This window comes from Jaculus jaculus, chromosome 1, assembly GCF_020740685.1.
Source record: "Jaculus jaculus isolate mJacJac1 chromosome 1, mJacJac1.mat.Y.cur, whole genome shotgun sequence".
NCBI lineage: Eukaryota > Metazoa > Chordata > Mammalia > Rodentia > Dipodidae > Jaculus > Jaculus jaculus.
In genome coordinates, this window is record NC_059102.1 from 48023833 (window position 1) to 48040647 (window position 16815).

Here is a 16815-nt window from a genome sequence, read left to right on the forward strand (position 1 = left end):
GTAGAAAACACAGCGTTTGAGCTAAAAGGTAACCATTCACGAAATACGTTTTATGTGATGAAAGTCACATGAGCAATTTAACAGATTTAGAGACAGCTGAGTGTTAAACCAGAAGCCGCTTCTTGCTTTGACTTTGGGGAAGGGGGTCAGAAACTGATCTGCCCTAAACTGAGCAGTTGTTTGGGAACTATGAGAGCTGAAAAATTCATTTTTATTCTTTCCCCAATCCACAAGAGAAATAAAAAGGTGATAGTGTGAACTGCTAATAGAACGTTTCACACATTCTGCTTTAGACCAGTTCTTGGAAATGTCCATCCACATTAAACTTGCCTGTGCTAAAACAATGTGAACTAAACACTTAGTATCCTAATGTCAACAATATGCAAACATTCACAACTAATCAGAGAACTGGAATATTCTATGACTACACATCTTTGCATCTGTAGCATTAGAAAGTCATCAAATCAGTGTTCATTTCTGGAAGCAAACAATTGAGCTCAAAGGATTTGCACAGTATAAATTCATATTAAAAAAAGAAAATGTACACATGAATAAACAGAAATGGTGTAGTCACGAAAGTGTATTTAATAGTGGCTGTTATCTCTACAGGTGGTAGAATTACGTGATGACTTTGTTGTTGTGTTGGGAAAGTATTCTAAAAACAGCCAACTTCAGAACTAACGAGCACTACCATCAATGACACTACTCTGCCCTTTCCTGTCTTCACACTGCAGATGTTTAAAGCTATCAGCCAACATGAACTTGTCAGAGTGACAACCCATGTAAATTCTGACATAAGGAAATCTCTTGAAAAATGGGAAAACAGAAAGATTGTGATCATTAAAAAGTTGTTCTAACACTGAAAAGAACTTTTATGTTGGGCTTCCTATAGCTATGTCATTCCACAGGAAAATCAATCTTTTAACATTTTGTCTTCAAGAACATTTCAAGCCGTGTTTGCTTGTTTTTAGGATCCTTGCATCAATTTCCTTCCATTGTTTCCATTCAGCACTTCTCTGTGCCTATCAACAGCGCTGCTGACTAACAGGTGTGCAACATTTAAGATGGAGCAATGGAGTGTCAGTGTACTGCTAACCAAGAGCCTAAAGGGTTTCATGTTGGAAGTAAAGTAACTGGATTTATGGGCCTTGATTTTTGGAAGCCTTTTAGAAGCCTGCATGTAGAACACTGGGGATTTTTACATTCTCAATGGAAATGGTGATGGCATTCAATCAACCCAAGTCAACTTAAATTACAGTGTAATGAGGACATGATCAAAAACAAAACACCAGGAAATTCCTACTTTTCAAACATTACCAAAACTTCTTATAAATCAAAATACTTTGACTCTAATAGTTTTCATCCATACATATTACTTAATCCTATAAAGAAAATGTGTGATTACATACAAACTTCACACTTCTTTACATTATAACATATTCACATTTAGTCACACAGAGAAGCTGTAAACTTAAAACATTAGAATTCCACAGTTACAGTAATGGTCAGTTGACTTTCAGAACATTTGCACAAACCACATTTTCACATATTATCATAGTTTTGTTGAGAGGACATGCCTTAGTCTTCTAAGCTTTTAAGAATATTGGAAATAACATAAAATCCAGCCCACTATTCTGGAATATCAAATTTACTATGGGACAAGTCAGTGAAGCTTCCCGTGTGCTGATGGGATAGCATTATGATATGGGGGAAGTCACAAAGCAGATATGAAGCATCAAAGAACTGGCTTCATAAGCCAAAATTAAGCACCATTTTCCAAGAACCTTGAACTTTTTCAAGATTACAATATTACTTAATGTGCCTGGAGCAATTGAGTAAGTGGTGACTGAAGTTCAAGGTGCTCCTCTTAACCATAAGTAGACAGATACCAGTCTACTCCCAAAATCACAAAGGCCGTGCTTTCATCACAGTAAGCTCTAAAGGATAGCAGGGGTAGGAAAAACAAGAAAAAGAAAAAAAAACTACAGAAACTTAGTAATGATATTTGGCTGCTCATTTAAACAGACCTAAGAAAGTATACTCTCATTTAATAAAACACCCACACAATGACAAGAATGAGACTTTAATCAGTTTTCAGTGGAGTTTATAACACTAAGAGATAAAGGGTTGTTAACAAACACAGTAACAAATGGACATCTGATTGGTATGAGGCATGATCCTGTACACGTTGCATTTGTGTATCCTCAGTGCATAGCGTTGACACAGAGCCACTGCTGCACAGCACGAGACTATCTGAAGAGGCTGAATCAGAGTAAGGCTGTTTTACAGACTGAATCTTAAGTATCTAAGTTCTACATGAAAACAGATTGAACGTTTGAACTGGCAGGTAGAAGGCAACTCTGCCACATACTAGTTCAAGCCCCCACTTTACTTTAGTGCACAGTTCCACCCCTCCCATCTGCATGCATGACACAGTAACAGTATTGAAAGTAAACGAGGCACTTTGTGGCAACCACAGCCATCGTTATGAACATATTGCACAAATTTTCTAGAACTAAACAAGTAACTTGTACCCTACTTTTATTTTTTAAAGCTGAAACATTTGATGCTGCCGGTAAACTCCACTTAAGTTTTTAACCTGTGCCACAGCAAAGAACGGAGATGCTATTTATTCAGCTACCCTTTTGTAATTATGGCAAAAAATGCCCAAGAGGAATTACAGAGGGTTTTGGATGGTACAGGGCCCAACTGTAAGATTTCTTAAAAGTGATGCCTTTGTCAAGTGATTTCAGACATGTAAGCTGCTGCACATCCAAAAAGTCTAAGAAAACATTCCAGAAATGGGAGAAATTACCTACAGAACTTCAGGCTAATTATGAATACTGTCATAAATAAAGTTTTTTTTTTTTATTTAGGACTCAAAAACCTTTCAGTCATAGCAATTCTTGTCAAATTCTATGGGGATGGTAACTGAAATAAAGGAGAGTATGTATAATATATATTTATATATATATAATATATATAATGCCATTTTTCCATTTCCAATGACTACACCATAAAATGTAAGCAAGGCTTCTCAAAAACACTGAAACATTCAAAATCAAAACCCTCATTCAGACCTTCACATTCCAAAGGAAAAATAATAACAGTGCAAAAGCCCATTGTAACGTCATTGTTTATGACCTGGCCCTCTGTGTTACATATTGGAACAATACAAGTTATGTTTTAACATGCTATGCCCAAAACTGTAACAAAGAATAGCATTCATAACTTATCTTTAAAACATACGGATAGGTGATTCATTTTAGTCAACAATTTTCAGCTTTTATGAAAGATAAGGTGGCATACAAATTTCAATGGTGAGATCTTAGGAATACTCTTTAACTTTACCAATGTAACTTATGAACAGTCAATTAATATTCTGTGTATCAATGTTTAAATATAAATGTGTAAATCCTAAGAGCTTCATTAAAAATTTAAAAACTTTATTGGTTGAATGAAACTAATGAGGTATGGAAAACATATCAACATTATTTACTAGGAATATTTTGATGAAGTTCTGCCTAATCTATTTACCATCAAACTCTACAAATGCTGCTCTAGTAGGTCCTATGCAATCTGTACTTGTAAATCAACTAGGTCAGACCACAGCTAGTGAACAATTTCAGCACCAATAAGTTATTGAAAATGGGACTTTACACCATTAAGAAATATAATGGCTGAGTATTCAAATGTCAAGGTCAAAGTCTAATTTTTGAAAGACACCAAATTCCTGGAAATAAAAACCCTTTTTAATAGTATCTTCACATTACCATTTCAATAGTAGTTGTACTCTGCCTTAAATTGAATGCAGTCTGGGCATATCAAACACATGATATTTAAGCCTAATCCCAACTCTAGCACTATGAAGAAATGACTCAACACTGCACATTAAGAAAGAGCTATTCCTTCAATAGCAAGTCGATGAAGCATATGCAGGACAATTTCTACTGAAAAAATTAAATGCCTTATTATTTGTACAGTGCTGAAAATTTACTGCAACTCTAATTTCCTTTTTAACACAATGTCTTTTTTTAATATACACATTATATGTATTCAGTATTCAAGTAAAATTCCCTAACAGTTAATGACATTTAAAAAATGTGCAAAACTGCAAAACTCATTGTAATAGAATGTGTAAGGTCAAAAGGGCGGAACGTCTGACAGCTACTGGATTGAGTAAGTGCATCATAAATCTTTAAAGAAAAAAAAAACTGCTTACTGTAGAATCTCAAATTGAAACTTCCTGTGAAGTATTACAAAAAGATTTTATATTTAATGAGAAAAAGAAGCTGGCAGCCAGCACATGAAGCATCCACAGCAGGTATATGATTGAAAACTAATAAAAGTGACTATATGTTGTTGACTGATGTCGGTACTAATAGCATCTGACTGTAGCACTGGCCTTGGTTACACAGGAGATGGAGCAGTCATTACAATTAAGAAAACATTTAATAAGTCATTGTCAACTTCTATGCTTCAAACCCATTCTTTGATAGCCTCCACATTTGTATGGTTAAGTCATTGTTGCTGTGTCTATCTATGACCACATTTTTTTTTATATCCCTTCATTTTTGGATTCTTAAGATGTTGTAGAAGGTTCATTCCTGTACCCCAATACAAATTAACTCCCTCTAGCTGCCTTTTCTAGCACCAATATGCTTTTTAAAAAATGCACAAACAACAAGCAGTGACAGCGGCCAATTCTTCAATGTCCCAATTAGAAACTGTAGCGTGCTAAAGAAAGGTGCATGTAAAGTAGCTGGAGACGGCATATGGTCCAGAGTCCAGCACAACATATATTCCTTTCTGAGCATTCCTTCCATTCCCTTAACCTGAATACATGCATTAGAATGTAATAAAACCCTGTAGAAACTTCTCTTAGCCAACTGCAAACTTATCTGTTGCCACAAGTGCAAAGGGGTAGGATGTGAACCTGTCAATCACAAAGCTCTTTAGCCACTTCAGTTGGTGACAGAACATGAAAGGAAAAATTCCTACGTATACACATCAGTTTGTCTCCACTTTTTATAAAACTGGAATAAAATGGGAAAGTGCCATCTTTATTTATCCTAATTGAATTTTAAATGTCCTTTTGACACAAAAAGGTATATACATGACACAGCTACACAACCTTTTTTCAACTGGACAACAAGTGTCAAAACCCTGTGGATGTATAGGGTAAAACAAGATTGGTCAGGAAAAGAGAATTGTTCCTATAACTGGTAATCTGACACAATGTCCTATTGCCATTTAAAAAAAAAAAAAGGTCCATTTTCAGTTTATTCAAGTTTGTTTTCATGGTATTTTATCCCTCTTGATAGAAAACAATCAGACTTTTGTAATCTGCGTGTGCTGGTCTTCATCGAAAGGTTCATTCTCAGGGTCAGAGTCGGTGGTATCAGAGTATCTGTAATGATCAGGCTCATTGTCACTGACATCCGGTGTCACGGAGGTTGAACTGCTAGCCTCTGGATTTGAGGGCTCCTCTACTGTTTTTGTAAAGTACAGCTTCACCTACAGAAAGGAAATTTTAAATGAAAGCTGATAATTACGACTACTTTTATATGACTTAGAAAAGACACTTGCTTTTAAAATTCACTTTAAGTCCTATAACAAACATGAACTTTAAAGGTCCTCTCGAGATGTGCAACATTATCTTTCTTGCTATATACTGAAAAGATAAATGTGGATGTCTAAAGAAATATAAGCTATAACACTATATATAATTCTACAAAAATGCAAATTGAAAGTAATGACCTCAAGAGTTCACAAAAAGTTTCTTAATCACTAAATTTAATTTAAATAATGCCTGACTTCTAAAAATGTTACTTACTACTTGTTGGAAACTCAATTTATTTTCTAATATTAACAATATTACAAAACGTGTAAATACTTATTAATAATAATGATGGCTAGATAGCATCTAATAGCCCTAAAAGCTTTACTTAAAAAAAAAAAAAAAGGCATAGAGCCGGGCATGGTGGCACATGCCTTTAATCCCAGCACTTGGGAGGCAGAGGTAGGAGGATTGCCATGAGTTCGAGGCCACCCTGAGACTCCATAGTGAATTCCAGGTCAGCCTGGGCTAGCATGAGACTCTACCTCGAAAAACCAAAAAAAAAAAAAAAAAGGCAGGAGGAAATTAACATTGAACACAAGTGGAAGTGGAAGTGAGGAGTGTAGGCCAACGGCCTTTGTTGGGTTGGTTAAAAAAAAAAAAAAAAAAAAAAAAAACAACCCTGTCCAACTAACTCCAAAAGAAAAAAACAAACAAACAAACAAAAAAAAAAAACAGCATGGAAAAGCTTGGAAACTCACACCCAGCGAGTAGTAGTCTCTTACAACCAGTATTTGCTTCCTCAGCCAACTCTTTTAAGTTCTGGCTTCAAAAATATCATACTCATTTGACTGGAGAGGTCTTGTTATCTCTCCCAGCCACTATCCACTACTTCTCAGGGTAACTAAGTCACTGTCAATGGACCCCTAACTATCTCCCAGCTTCTAATTTGCCACCTCTAATCTAATTTTCTTGCCAGCCTGTATTTTAAGGGAAGAGAGAATGTGAAGGAATATTCAAAGACAAAACATCTTTTCTGTGTTGAAAACACTCCAGCACCTCCACACCAGGACTGGTTATCACATCCACTCTCATCAGTCAGAGTCAAAATGACTTCTGCTACTCAAACAGACCAAGTTCACTCCTGTTTCAGGGTTTTTGCATCTATTCTTCCCTCTTTCCTAGGTATTTTCTTAGTCCATTCCTTAAATACCCGCAATGTAATCAGACCATGCTAGCTTTAAAAAAAAAAAATTACTCTCTAGTGAGTCTCCTTTTTCATAGTGCTTACCATGATATGATACTGTATTCATTTACCAATACCTAAACAAGTTTCTATTTATAACAAGAAGTTTCTTTCTTCCTACCTAAATCCCTCTCCTCCTTCCTTGCCTCCCTCCCGTTCCACAATGAGCCACTTCAACAAAGAAATTTATAATATTAGAACAGTTAACTAAAGGAAAAGATATTTTAAAAGCTAATGGAGCTGGGCATAGTGGCGTACACCTTTAATCCCACAGTAGGGAGACAGAGGTATTGCAGTGAGTTCAAGACCACACTGAGACTGCATAGTGAATTTCTGGTCAACCTGAGCTAGAGTGAGACACTACCTCAAAAAAAAAAAAAAAAAAAAAGTTAATGGTTGTTGGGTGACGTTGAGATGGGAAGATCCAAGTTCTAGGCCAGGCTGGACTACAGAGCAAGATCTTATCTCTAAAACTCCTTTAAATTTTTATTTCATGAAAGAGAGAGAGGGAGAGAATGAGAATACCAATATGGGTGCACCAGGGCCTTTAGCCTGTATGAACAAAGTTCAGATGCATGTGTCACCTTGTGCATCTGGCTTACATGGGTCCTATGGAATCAAACCTGGGTTCTTTGGCTTTGCAGGCAAGCGCCTTAACCACTAAGCGGTCTCTGCAGCCCATCCAAAACTTTTTAAAACAAATTAAGTTTGTTACACATGACCAAAACAAGTACCATAAATGAAAAAGGGGGGGGGGGAGGTATGGTTAAGAAAAAGGAAACATCAGTAGGATATCAAGAAAGGTAAAGGAAAAGACAGACAACATTTGGGAATGTTTGCAAATCAGTTTTATTTTTAAATCTGAAGAATATGAACATAATTTAGTTTAATAAATGAATACACACTTAGAATAAAGCACACAAACACCAATGTTCAAAATTTTAACTAACCTTAAAATTTGGAGAAAAGTATCGGTTGGCCTTGTCTTTGTTTGCTTTGTCAAGATCGTTTTTTGTTAAAGTGAGCACTAGATATTCCTTGTCATTATCTGCACGCTCTATACTGCAAATACTATCAATTTCCTGATCACAGAGACTTCCGTTTTCTACTTTTTCTGAAGTTTCCTCTGGTCCTGGTATAAAGAATGTATTTACCCAAAAGTGAAACATTTTGTCCTAAAACAAAAAAAAGAAAGAAATAGCACTAATTTTCAATAATTTTTTAGAAAAGAATATGTTAACCCTAATGTATGTCACCAATAGCCAAAATAAAGCAAGTACATGTGATACTGACTGAAGGAAAATGTGTGACCTATCTACTGCATTTTTACCACCTATACTTTTATTAAAATATTAAACCAAAAACATAATCATGTAAGATCTGAGATTACTTACTTTTGTCTTAAAATTCTAATATTCTTCCTTTCTACTCTAATGCTGGCTTTAAAACATGTTTCTGGGCTAGAGAGATAGTTCAGCAGTTAAGGCCCTTGCCTACAAAGCCTAAGGACCTGGACTTGATTCCCAGTACCCATGTAAAGCCAGATGCACAAGGGAGAACATGCAACTGGAGTTCATTTGCAGTAGTTAAGTGGCTGTGGTGCTCCCAATTCTCTTTCTCTCAAATAAATAATAAATAAATAAAATCCTGTAGAAATGTTTTCAAGCCTGCATGGTGGTACATGACTTTAATCCTAGCACAAGGGAGGCAGAGGTAGGAGGACCACCATGAGTTTGAGGCCAGCCTGGAATTACAGAGTGAGTTCCAGGTCAGCCTGGGCTAGAATGAGACCCTGCCTTGAAAATCAAAAGAAAGAAAGAAAAGAATGGAAGGAAGGACGGAAGGAAGGAAGGAAGGAGGGAGGGAAAAGGAAGGCAGGAAAGAAAGGAATGTAAGAAAGGAAAAAGAAAGGAAGGAAGGAAGGAAGGGAGAGAGAAAACAAGAAAGAAAGAAAGAAAGAAAGAAAGAAAGAAAGAAAGAAAGAAAGAAAGAAAGAAAGAAAGAAAGAAAGAAAGAGGGAGAGAAAGAAAGAGGTTATAGGGTGAGAACATATCTCCAAAATTTTAAAATGTAAATAAACCAAAACCAACAGACAAAGCCGGGCATGATGGCACATATCTTTAATCCCAGCACTTGAAATGCAGAGGTAGGAGGATTGCAGTTAGACTACAGAACAAGTTCCAAGTCAGACTTGGCTAGAGTGAGACCCTACCTTAAAAAAAAAATCAAAATCAATCAATCAATCAAAAATAGTATGTATGTATATATGTATGAATATAAATATAAAATTTTATGTGAGCCAGAATCAAATAATGAATGAGAGAAAATTTTAAAAACCTTTTTAATTATTTTAACTTTTAAATTAAAAACAATAGCTAATGCTCCTGGATTTTCAAAAAATATTTCAGGGCTGGGGAGATAGCTCAACAGAAAGGTGCTTTGCTGGCAAAGCTTGCTAGCCCAGGACTCAGTTTTCCAGGACCCACATAAAGCCAGATGCACAAACTGGTGCATGTGTCAGGAGTTAGTTTGCAGTAGCACAAGGCCCAGCACATTCTTTTTCTTTCTCTGTTTGCAAATAAACAAAAATATTAAATATATAAACATATATAATTCAAAGATAGAAATATATTTAAATTTTTATATATAAAAGGCAGGAAATAAGTTTGTAGTAAAAATACTAACTAAAAGGGCCAAAATAGCTCAGTTAGGAGAGCATTAGACTGAAAAGTCCTAATTAAATATTTGTGATTTTTTTTCCCCCAGCTACTTGGATTTTGGATAAAGAAAATTATATTTCTTCTGAATAAGTAAATTAACATTGAAAAGCTTTGTAGTAAATCAAATTCTCCTTCAAAAGAAAAAACTTAAAAATTGAGAAAAATGAAATCTCATCTCTGGCAATATCTGAAAACTTGTAATATACAACCTAGTACAAAAGTTTCACAAGGGAGCAACTCTTGACAAAAGTACACTTTTCTTCATTATTATATTAAAAAGTATGCACCTTAGACTCATGTTAAATGTTCATACTTCATATTTTAAACCAAGAGTTTTTTAACTGTGCTCTTGTCTTCCAAACATAGATCAGCTAAAGTTTCAGGAACTTGCAATCCGCAGATTTGAGTAATACCATTATTTTCATTTGTTATATTGTGCACAAGCATGTGTGTGGTGTGGTGTGGTGCCGTGTGGTGTGTGTGTGTGTGGTGTGGTGTGTGTGTGTGCATGCACACTGGCCAAAGAACATTAGGTGCCTTTCTCTATCGTTCATCTACCTATTTCCTTCACATGTGATTTCTCCCTCAACCTGGAGCTGTTGTCAGTGAGCTCCAGTCAATCTCTGGTTTCCCACCTGGAGGACTAAGATTACAGATTACAGATATTTGTGGTCAAACCCAGTTTTGGTGTTTTTTTTTTTTCCCAAGGTAGGGTCTCACTCTAGTTCAGGCTGACCTGGAATTCACTATGGAGCCTCAGGGTGGCTTTGAACTCACAGTGATCCTCCTACTTCTCTGCCTCTGGAGTTCTGGGACCAAAGGCATGTGCCACCAAGCCCAATGCCACACCCAGCTTTTTGACATAGATTCTTCTTGGCAGTCTCTAGCCTGAGGAGCCCTCATGTTTAAGTGATTGAGCCATATCCCCAGTCCAAATAATTTCATATATTTTTATTTATTTATTTTTGCTTTTGTTGTGGTGCTGAGGATTGAACTCACTTTTTCATTATCACTTCTTCTTCTTATCTATTACTCTTCCAGCTAAGTGATATTGGTCTAAATACTCAGTAAATCTGGGAAAACAATATAAAGTAACCCACTCTCAAGAAACATAAACCAAAATGATTAAAAGGAATTTGTATCAGAAGACCAAAGAACAGTTCTTATTTCTAGCAAGTACCTATCCCCTTTTTAAACTTAGTGTCCTATGCTAATTTCTTCTCAATTATTATACTTTTAAAGACGATTAGTTGATTGACTGAGGGTATATATGTAATCTTTAATATTTTAACAAAATTTCTTTGTAAGCCCAAGTTGAAGAAAATTTATCTCATGTTATAATGCCATAAGGCCTTTTCATATTAACAGGATCATTCACCAGTAGGTCTCATCAATGCCATAGTAAAGGAAAAAAAAACAAAAGGCAACAGCAGGGAGCTGGAGTGATGGCTCAGCAGTTAAGGCACTTGACTGCAAAGGCTAACAACCTGGGTTGATTGCCCAGAACCCACATAAAGCACAAAGTGGTATATGCATCTAAAGTCTATTTATAGTGGCTAGAGGCCCTGGTGCAACTATTTCAATTCTTTCTTTCTCTCTGCTTGCAAATAAATAAGTATTTAAAACTTTTAAAAAAGAAATAGCAGATCTAAAAGAAAGCTAATCAAAGTTCATTAGCCATCAGTCCCCCCCCCCCCCGCAAATACTTGATCTTTCCTTATACAATGCACATCTTCCCAAGCAAAGGTTTCAAGCAAAAGATCTCAGGTTACCCTTCAAGTCATGGCTATATTGGACATTTTCCCAAAGTAAAGTACAAACCTTTTTTAGCATCTTGTTCTGTTTGTGGAAGAACTCTACTTTGATGTCACCACACACTGGCAGTGGCTGAGGGAACTCAAAGTGCATGAACTTGTCTTCCCGCCGCGTGGGTCCTGAACTGCAGGAGTAGATCTTCACCTTGAGCTGGCAGACCACAAACTGAGGATCTGCATGGTTCAACAGATACCAGCATCAGTTCACAGCACACGCCTTTAATCTTCAGTTGTCAAAAACAAAACTATTTTACTATTTTAATGACAAATTATCATCAATACACATAAATGTAATTCTTCATCTACACTGCTAATCTAAAACAAATCAATGGGAATAAATCAAGTCAAAAACATAAAGCATTATAAGACTTTCTCCCATTTGGTTCATGAATGGTAAATCCCAAGTCACTCTAATATATTAACATTAAAACTTTACATTATTATGTAACAATCCTGATACAAATTCATATAAGCATAAAAATAATTCAATAAATTTTCTGGCACTTTTTTGCAAAAGTGTATTTGATGTAGTACTTTGAAGTCTCAAACATGTGTCCAAAGATCACAAAATAACAAAATTACAAGTTGACAAGAGGAAAAAAAATAAACTTATAAGAAAGTTATAATAAATTCCACAACATAAGCCTAAGTACTTCACCCTTCCTGTGATCTCAGGCAGTATGAAGTCAAGATGAGAAATGGAAAGGAAAATAGTTGAGATGGGGGCAAGGAGTGCAGTAGGCCCCAAGTGAGCACCACATCGGATTCTCTCTTTCCTCCCAAATGCTGTTCTCATCAACAAACATGCACCTCCAACCTAGGTCTGCCTTAAAATTATTGCTTCTCAACATTCATCGTATTTTTGCTTAGTAATTCAGAAAGTGGTAAAAATGTACAGAGGAAGATGCATGTCTTATTTATAATGAATAGTTAAATTCATTCACAGCTACATAGAAATAGAAGGCTAATGAATGTAGAAGATTCTGAGGCTTTAAAAACTTTAAATTGCTAAATAATCTGACAAAGTATAAATCACTCAAAATAAAAAACTCAGCTGGGAGAGATGGCTTAGTGGTTAAGGTGTTTGCCTACAAAGCCAAAGGACCCATGTTCAATCTCTCTCCAAATCCCACATAAACCAGACACACAAAGGTCATACAAGCTAGGTTACACATGTGCACTAGGTGGCACAAACATCTGCAGTGTGATTGAAGAAGCTGAGGCCCTGGTGCACCAATTTTCTCTTCCTCTCTCTTTAGAAAATTAAAAAACTCATTGAAAAGAAACTGACTAATCTTCCAAGGTAAAAAGTGATTCTGAATGGAAATGCCAACTCCATAAGGTATATGTGTGTGTACACATGTGTGCCCCATAAAATTATCAGCACCAAAAGACATTATTATCATTCAAGAGGGAAAATACGAGGTAGGACGATCCCTGTGAGTTCTAGGCCAGTATGGACTACAGAGTGACTTAGAGGTCATGGACTACAGAGTGAATTACAGGTCAGTCTGGGTTGGAGTGATTCCCTCCCTCAAACCAAAAAAAAAAAAAGGAAAAAAAATTAAAACAGAAGGGCTGGAGAGATGGCTTAGCACTTAAGGTACTTGCCTGTGAAGCCTAAGGACCCACGTTCATTCTCTCTCCAGATCCCACGTAAGCTAGACATACAAAGGTGGTGCAAGTTCAAGGGTGCACATGCCCATGAGGTGTCGCAAGCAACTAGAGTTCAATTGCAGTGGGTGAGGCCCTGGTGCACCAATTCTCTCTTAATCCCTCTCTCTCTTCCTATCTCTCAAAAAACAGAACAAAACTAGGCATAGTGGTGCACATCTTTAATCCCAGACCTCAGCCGACCTAGGTAGGAGGATCTCTGTGAGATAGAGGCAGCCTGAGACATAGTTAATTCCAGGTCAGCCTTGGATAGAGCAAGATCCTACTTTAAAAAACAAAAACAAACAAACAAAAAAGTTAAAACAGAAGGAATAGAAGGAAAGACTATTCCATCTCTGAACTTGTAGCTACACTTAAAAAAACACAACACACCCACATTTTATCATTGTGACCAATGCCTGAGAACAAGGTAAAGCCGAGGAAAGCTAAGTAAATGTCTACTTTAATGAGCACATACTGGTATATATTTACTATGTACATCAATGCCAGAAGTCATGCTGTAAATAGGGTATTTGGCAAAAAGACTATGGGATTATTCATGGATTTGCAAGGCATTTATCATGAGAAAAAGTCATCCTACAGGGAGAAATAATGCACCAATAATCTGTCGATAAATTTCACTTCTCTGATGGTTCAAAGTGCAATGAGACATTTTTATAAATCTTTTTACATGATACTGAAGTCTAACTTGAATAAGCTAAATGAATAAATAAATGAATATGGTTTCAAAATAGTGATAAAATTACTAGGATAAAAGCCAGGTGTGGTGGAACACACCTTTAATTCCAGCACTTGGGAGGCAAAGGTAGGTGGATCCCCATGAGTTCCAGACCAGCCTGAAACTAGAGTAAGTTCCAGGTCAGCCTGGCTAGAGTGAGACCATACCTCAAAAAAAAAAAAAAAAAAAAAATTACTAGGATAAAAAATGTCTTATAATCTTATCAATTAATAACTAGGTCAAAATCTGATCTGGTTGATTTCAGGACTTGAAAAGATAATTGACAGTATAATTTAGATTTCAACTAAGGTGTGCATCTTCAAGAATTTTGGAGTAATAAAAATAATTCACAGGGCTGGAGAGATGGCTTAGCGGTTAAGCGCTTGCCTGTGAAGCCTAAGGACCCCGGTTCGAGGCTCAGTTCCCCAGGTCCCACGTTAGCCAGATGCACAAGGGGGCGCACGCGTCTGGAGTTCGTTTGCAGAGGCTGGAAGCCCTGGCGCGCCCATTCTCTCTCTCTCCCTCTATCTATCTTTCTCTCTGTGTCTGTTGCTCTCAAATAAATAAATAAAAATTTAAAATAAATAAATAAATAAAAAATAATAATTCACAAACTAATAATTATTGATATTTTGAATTTCCCCTAAAAAACTTAAGCTAAAAATGTTTGTGTGTGGTATATCCAAATGTGTGGTACATCCACATGCACATGCCCTGTATACATGCTTGTAGAGACCACACAAGGAGGTTGAATGTCCTTTATTGCTCTTCCACTACAGTTCCTTGAAGCAGACTCTCTGAGTGAACCGGGAGCTAACAATGTTTTTCAGATAGACTGGCTGACCAGCAAGCCCTATGACCCTTCTATGCCCCCTTCACTGCTGGGGGTATAGGCATGCCTGACCATACCCAGGTACATGGTCCTAATACTTGCACAACAAGCACTCTCACTGAGCCGTCTACCTAGCCCAACAAAAAATGTTTTAACAACAACAACAAAAAAAAGGTAGGGCATGATGGTGCACACTTTTAACCTCAGCCCTCTGGGAGGCAGTAGGAGGATGGTCATGAGTTCGAGGCCACCCTGAGACTACATAGTGAATTCCAGGTCAGCCTGGGCTAGAGTGAGACCCTACCTTGAAAAACCAAAGGACAGACAGTGGGGGGGAGGGACCTGGGACGGGGGACTAAGTAAATAAATAAATATAGTGGTCTGGCCTAGCAGAGGTCTAAGACCCTGGGTTCAATTCCCAGAATAACCCCCCAAAACGTGATTTTTCCCCCCAAACTTGGTGTCCTTAGCTGCATCATCCAATAGAACAGCAGAAACATTTTAAATAAATAAGTGTAAATATTTCTTCAAATCAGAGGAAAAAAATCTTCTGTATAGTAACAACTTCACATTTTAGAAGGCCTAATATCTTAAGTCCTACATTAATACAGTTCTTTTTACTTCTAAGACAGAGTTTTGATATATGCTGTGTTCCAAAGAAACAACAAAATCTGTCTCTAATGATCAGAACCCAAGCTTCTTGGAGACAGATTAAATTTTGAGAAAACCACATTGGTCATCCACCCTTGTAGATGTACATAGTAACTTCAACTTCACTTAGGGATATTAGGCAATCAAGTAAGAAAATGTTCCTACCTCCTGCCTCGTCAGAAGACACTTTATACTTTTCCTACGGACAAACTATTTTTCTCTCTGAGCTCATGCTGTCATTCTCGATTTCAGCCTTTGCCTTCCCCCATGCCCTCCTCTGGCCACAATGTTTACAAAAGTCTTAAATACAATGTCATTCTTGATGCTGCCCCAAATTGTTATGTCTCCCCTAAGTTCAAACCTATGTTCAAGTGCCCATTTAATACCTATTTTGTTTTGTGGTTGTGGGGCTTGAATCCAGGACCTTGTGCATGGGGGGTGTGGTAATTTGATTGAGGTGTCCCTATAAACCTGTATGTGCTGAATGTTTGTTCCCCAGCTGATAGAAATTTGGGGATTAGAATCTTCTGTTGGTGGCAGGCTTATAGGTATTATAGCCAGCTTACCACACCCTCCTGCTGCTGTTGTCTATCTGAAGTTGGCCAAGAGGTGATGTCTACCTTCTGCCCATGCCATCATTTTCCCTGTCACCATGAGCCAAAATAAACCCTTTCCTCCTATAAGCTTCTTTGGGTGGGGTACTTTCTGCCAGCAACATGAAGGTAACTACAACAGGAGACTAGATTTCATCACTGAACCACATGTCCAGCCCCTCTAGACAGCTTCATTTTCAGATTTAAAGCATGATTAAAACTGAAGTAGTATTATTTTTGTCTCCAAATCTCAGGTGTACTTTCATCTCCTCTATGTGAAGCACCCACCTGAGTAGGATCAAAACTTAAACAAAATCTGAGATATAAACAGTAAAAGAAAAACTAAACAAACCCCTTTTTAGGGCTCTAACAGCCCTTGGCTTAAAGCAGACATTACTAGTTTTCTTCCCATTATTTTTCCCCTTCTGGCATCACAATTTTTATATGGTTTGTCTTCAACACATGGTTAAAGCCTCTATATCATGGCAGCATTTTATTTAAAATCAAGTCTAATATCCCTATTCAGCCCTCTAACAGCTAGTCACACTCCTATTTTATTGTATCCCAATCATATTTCTTGCCTGCTCATTTTATTCTGTTGTGCATCAGTTCAAGCTATTTCCTGTAATACTTCCTTCAGTTTTAATCCCAGTCTAAATTGCATGCTTCCTCCATTGTTAAATGAAGAGCTAGGAGACTTTCTCTGTGAAACTGTTTTGACAACTTCTAAAACTTTTATGAATATAACATTATTAATGCACACAAACTCTTATTTAACCTTGAAAATTGCCTTATAATATAGTATTACATTGCAGTGCATAAATAGAAAATTAGAAAGATTTTTTTAAAAAAAACTAGTAGTCAACATTAAGTCTAGAAATGTACTATACAGTGAGGAAGAAAAACAAAGCAAATAGGGTTTAAATACAGTCAGGCAATGCAGCATTAACATTTAAGAAATGCTCTCTAGAGTCAATGTGAATAAGTATACTATATTGAACTGAATA

General features: G+C 36.8%; 1 protein-coding gene across 1 annotated transcript in view; it reads right to left on the reverse strand.

Annotated features, from left to right (window-relative positions):
* Positions 1–2067: 2067 nt before the first annotated feature.
* Positions 2068–16815, reverse strand: part of Pten (phosphatase and tensin homolog) — a 92205-nt gene continuing 77457 nt past the window's right edge. Inside the window, exons 8-10 of the mRNA XM_045151405.1 lie at positions 11348–11514; positions 7757–7981; positions 2068–5517 (exon numbers count right to left, since the gene is read on the reverse strand). Of these exons, the coding sequence (XP_045007340.1) occupies positions 5332–5517; positions 7757–7981; positions 11348–11514 (578 nt within the window). The 3' untranslated portion in view covers positions 2068–5331. The remainder of the gene's footprint in view (positions 5518–7756; positions 7982–11347; positions 11515–16815) is intronic.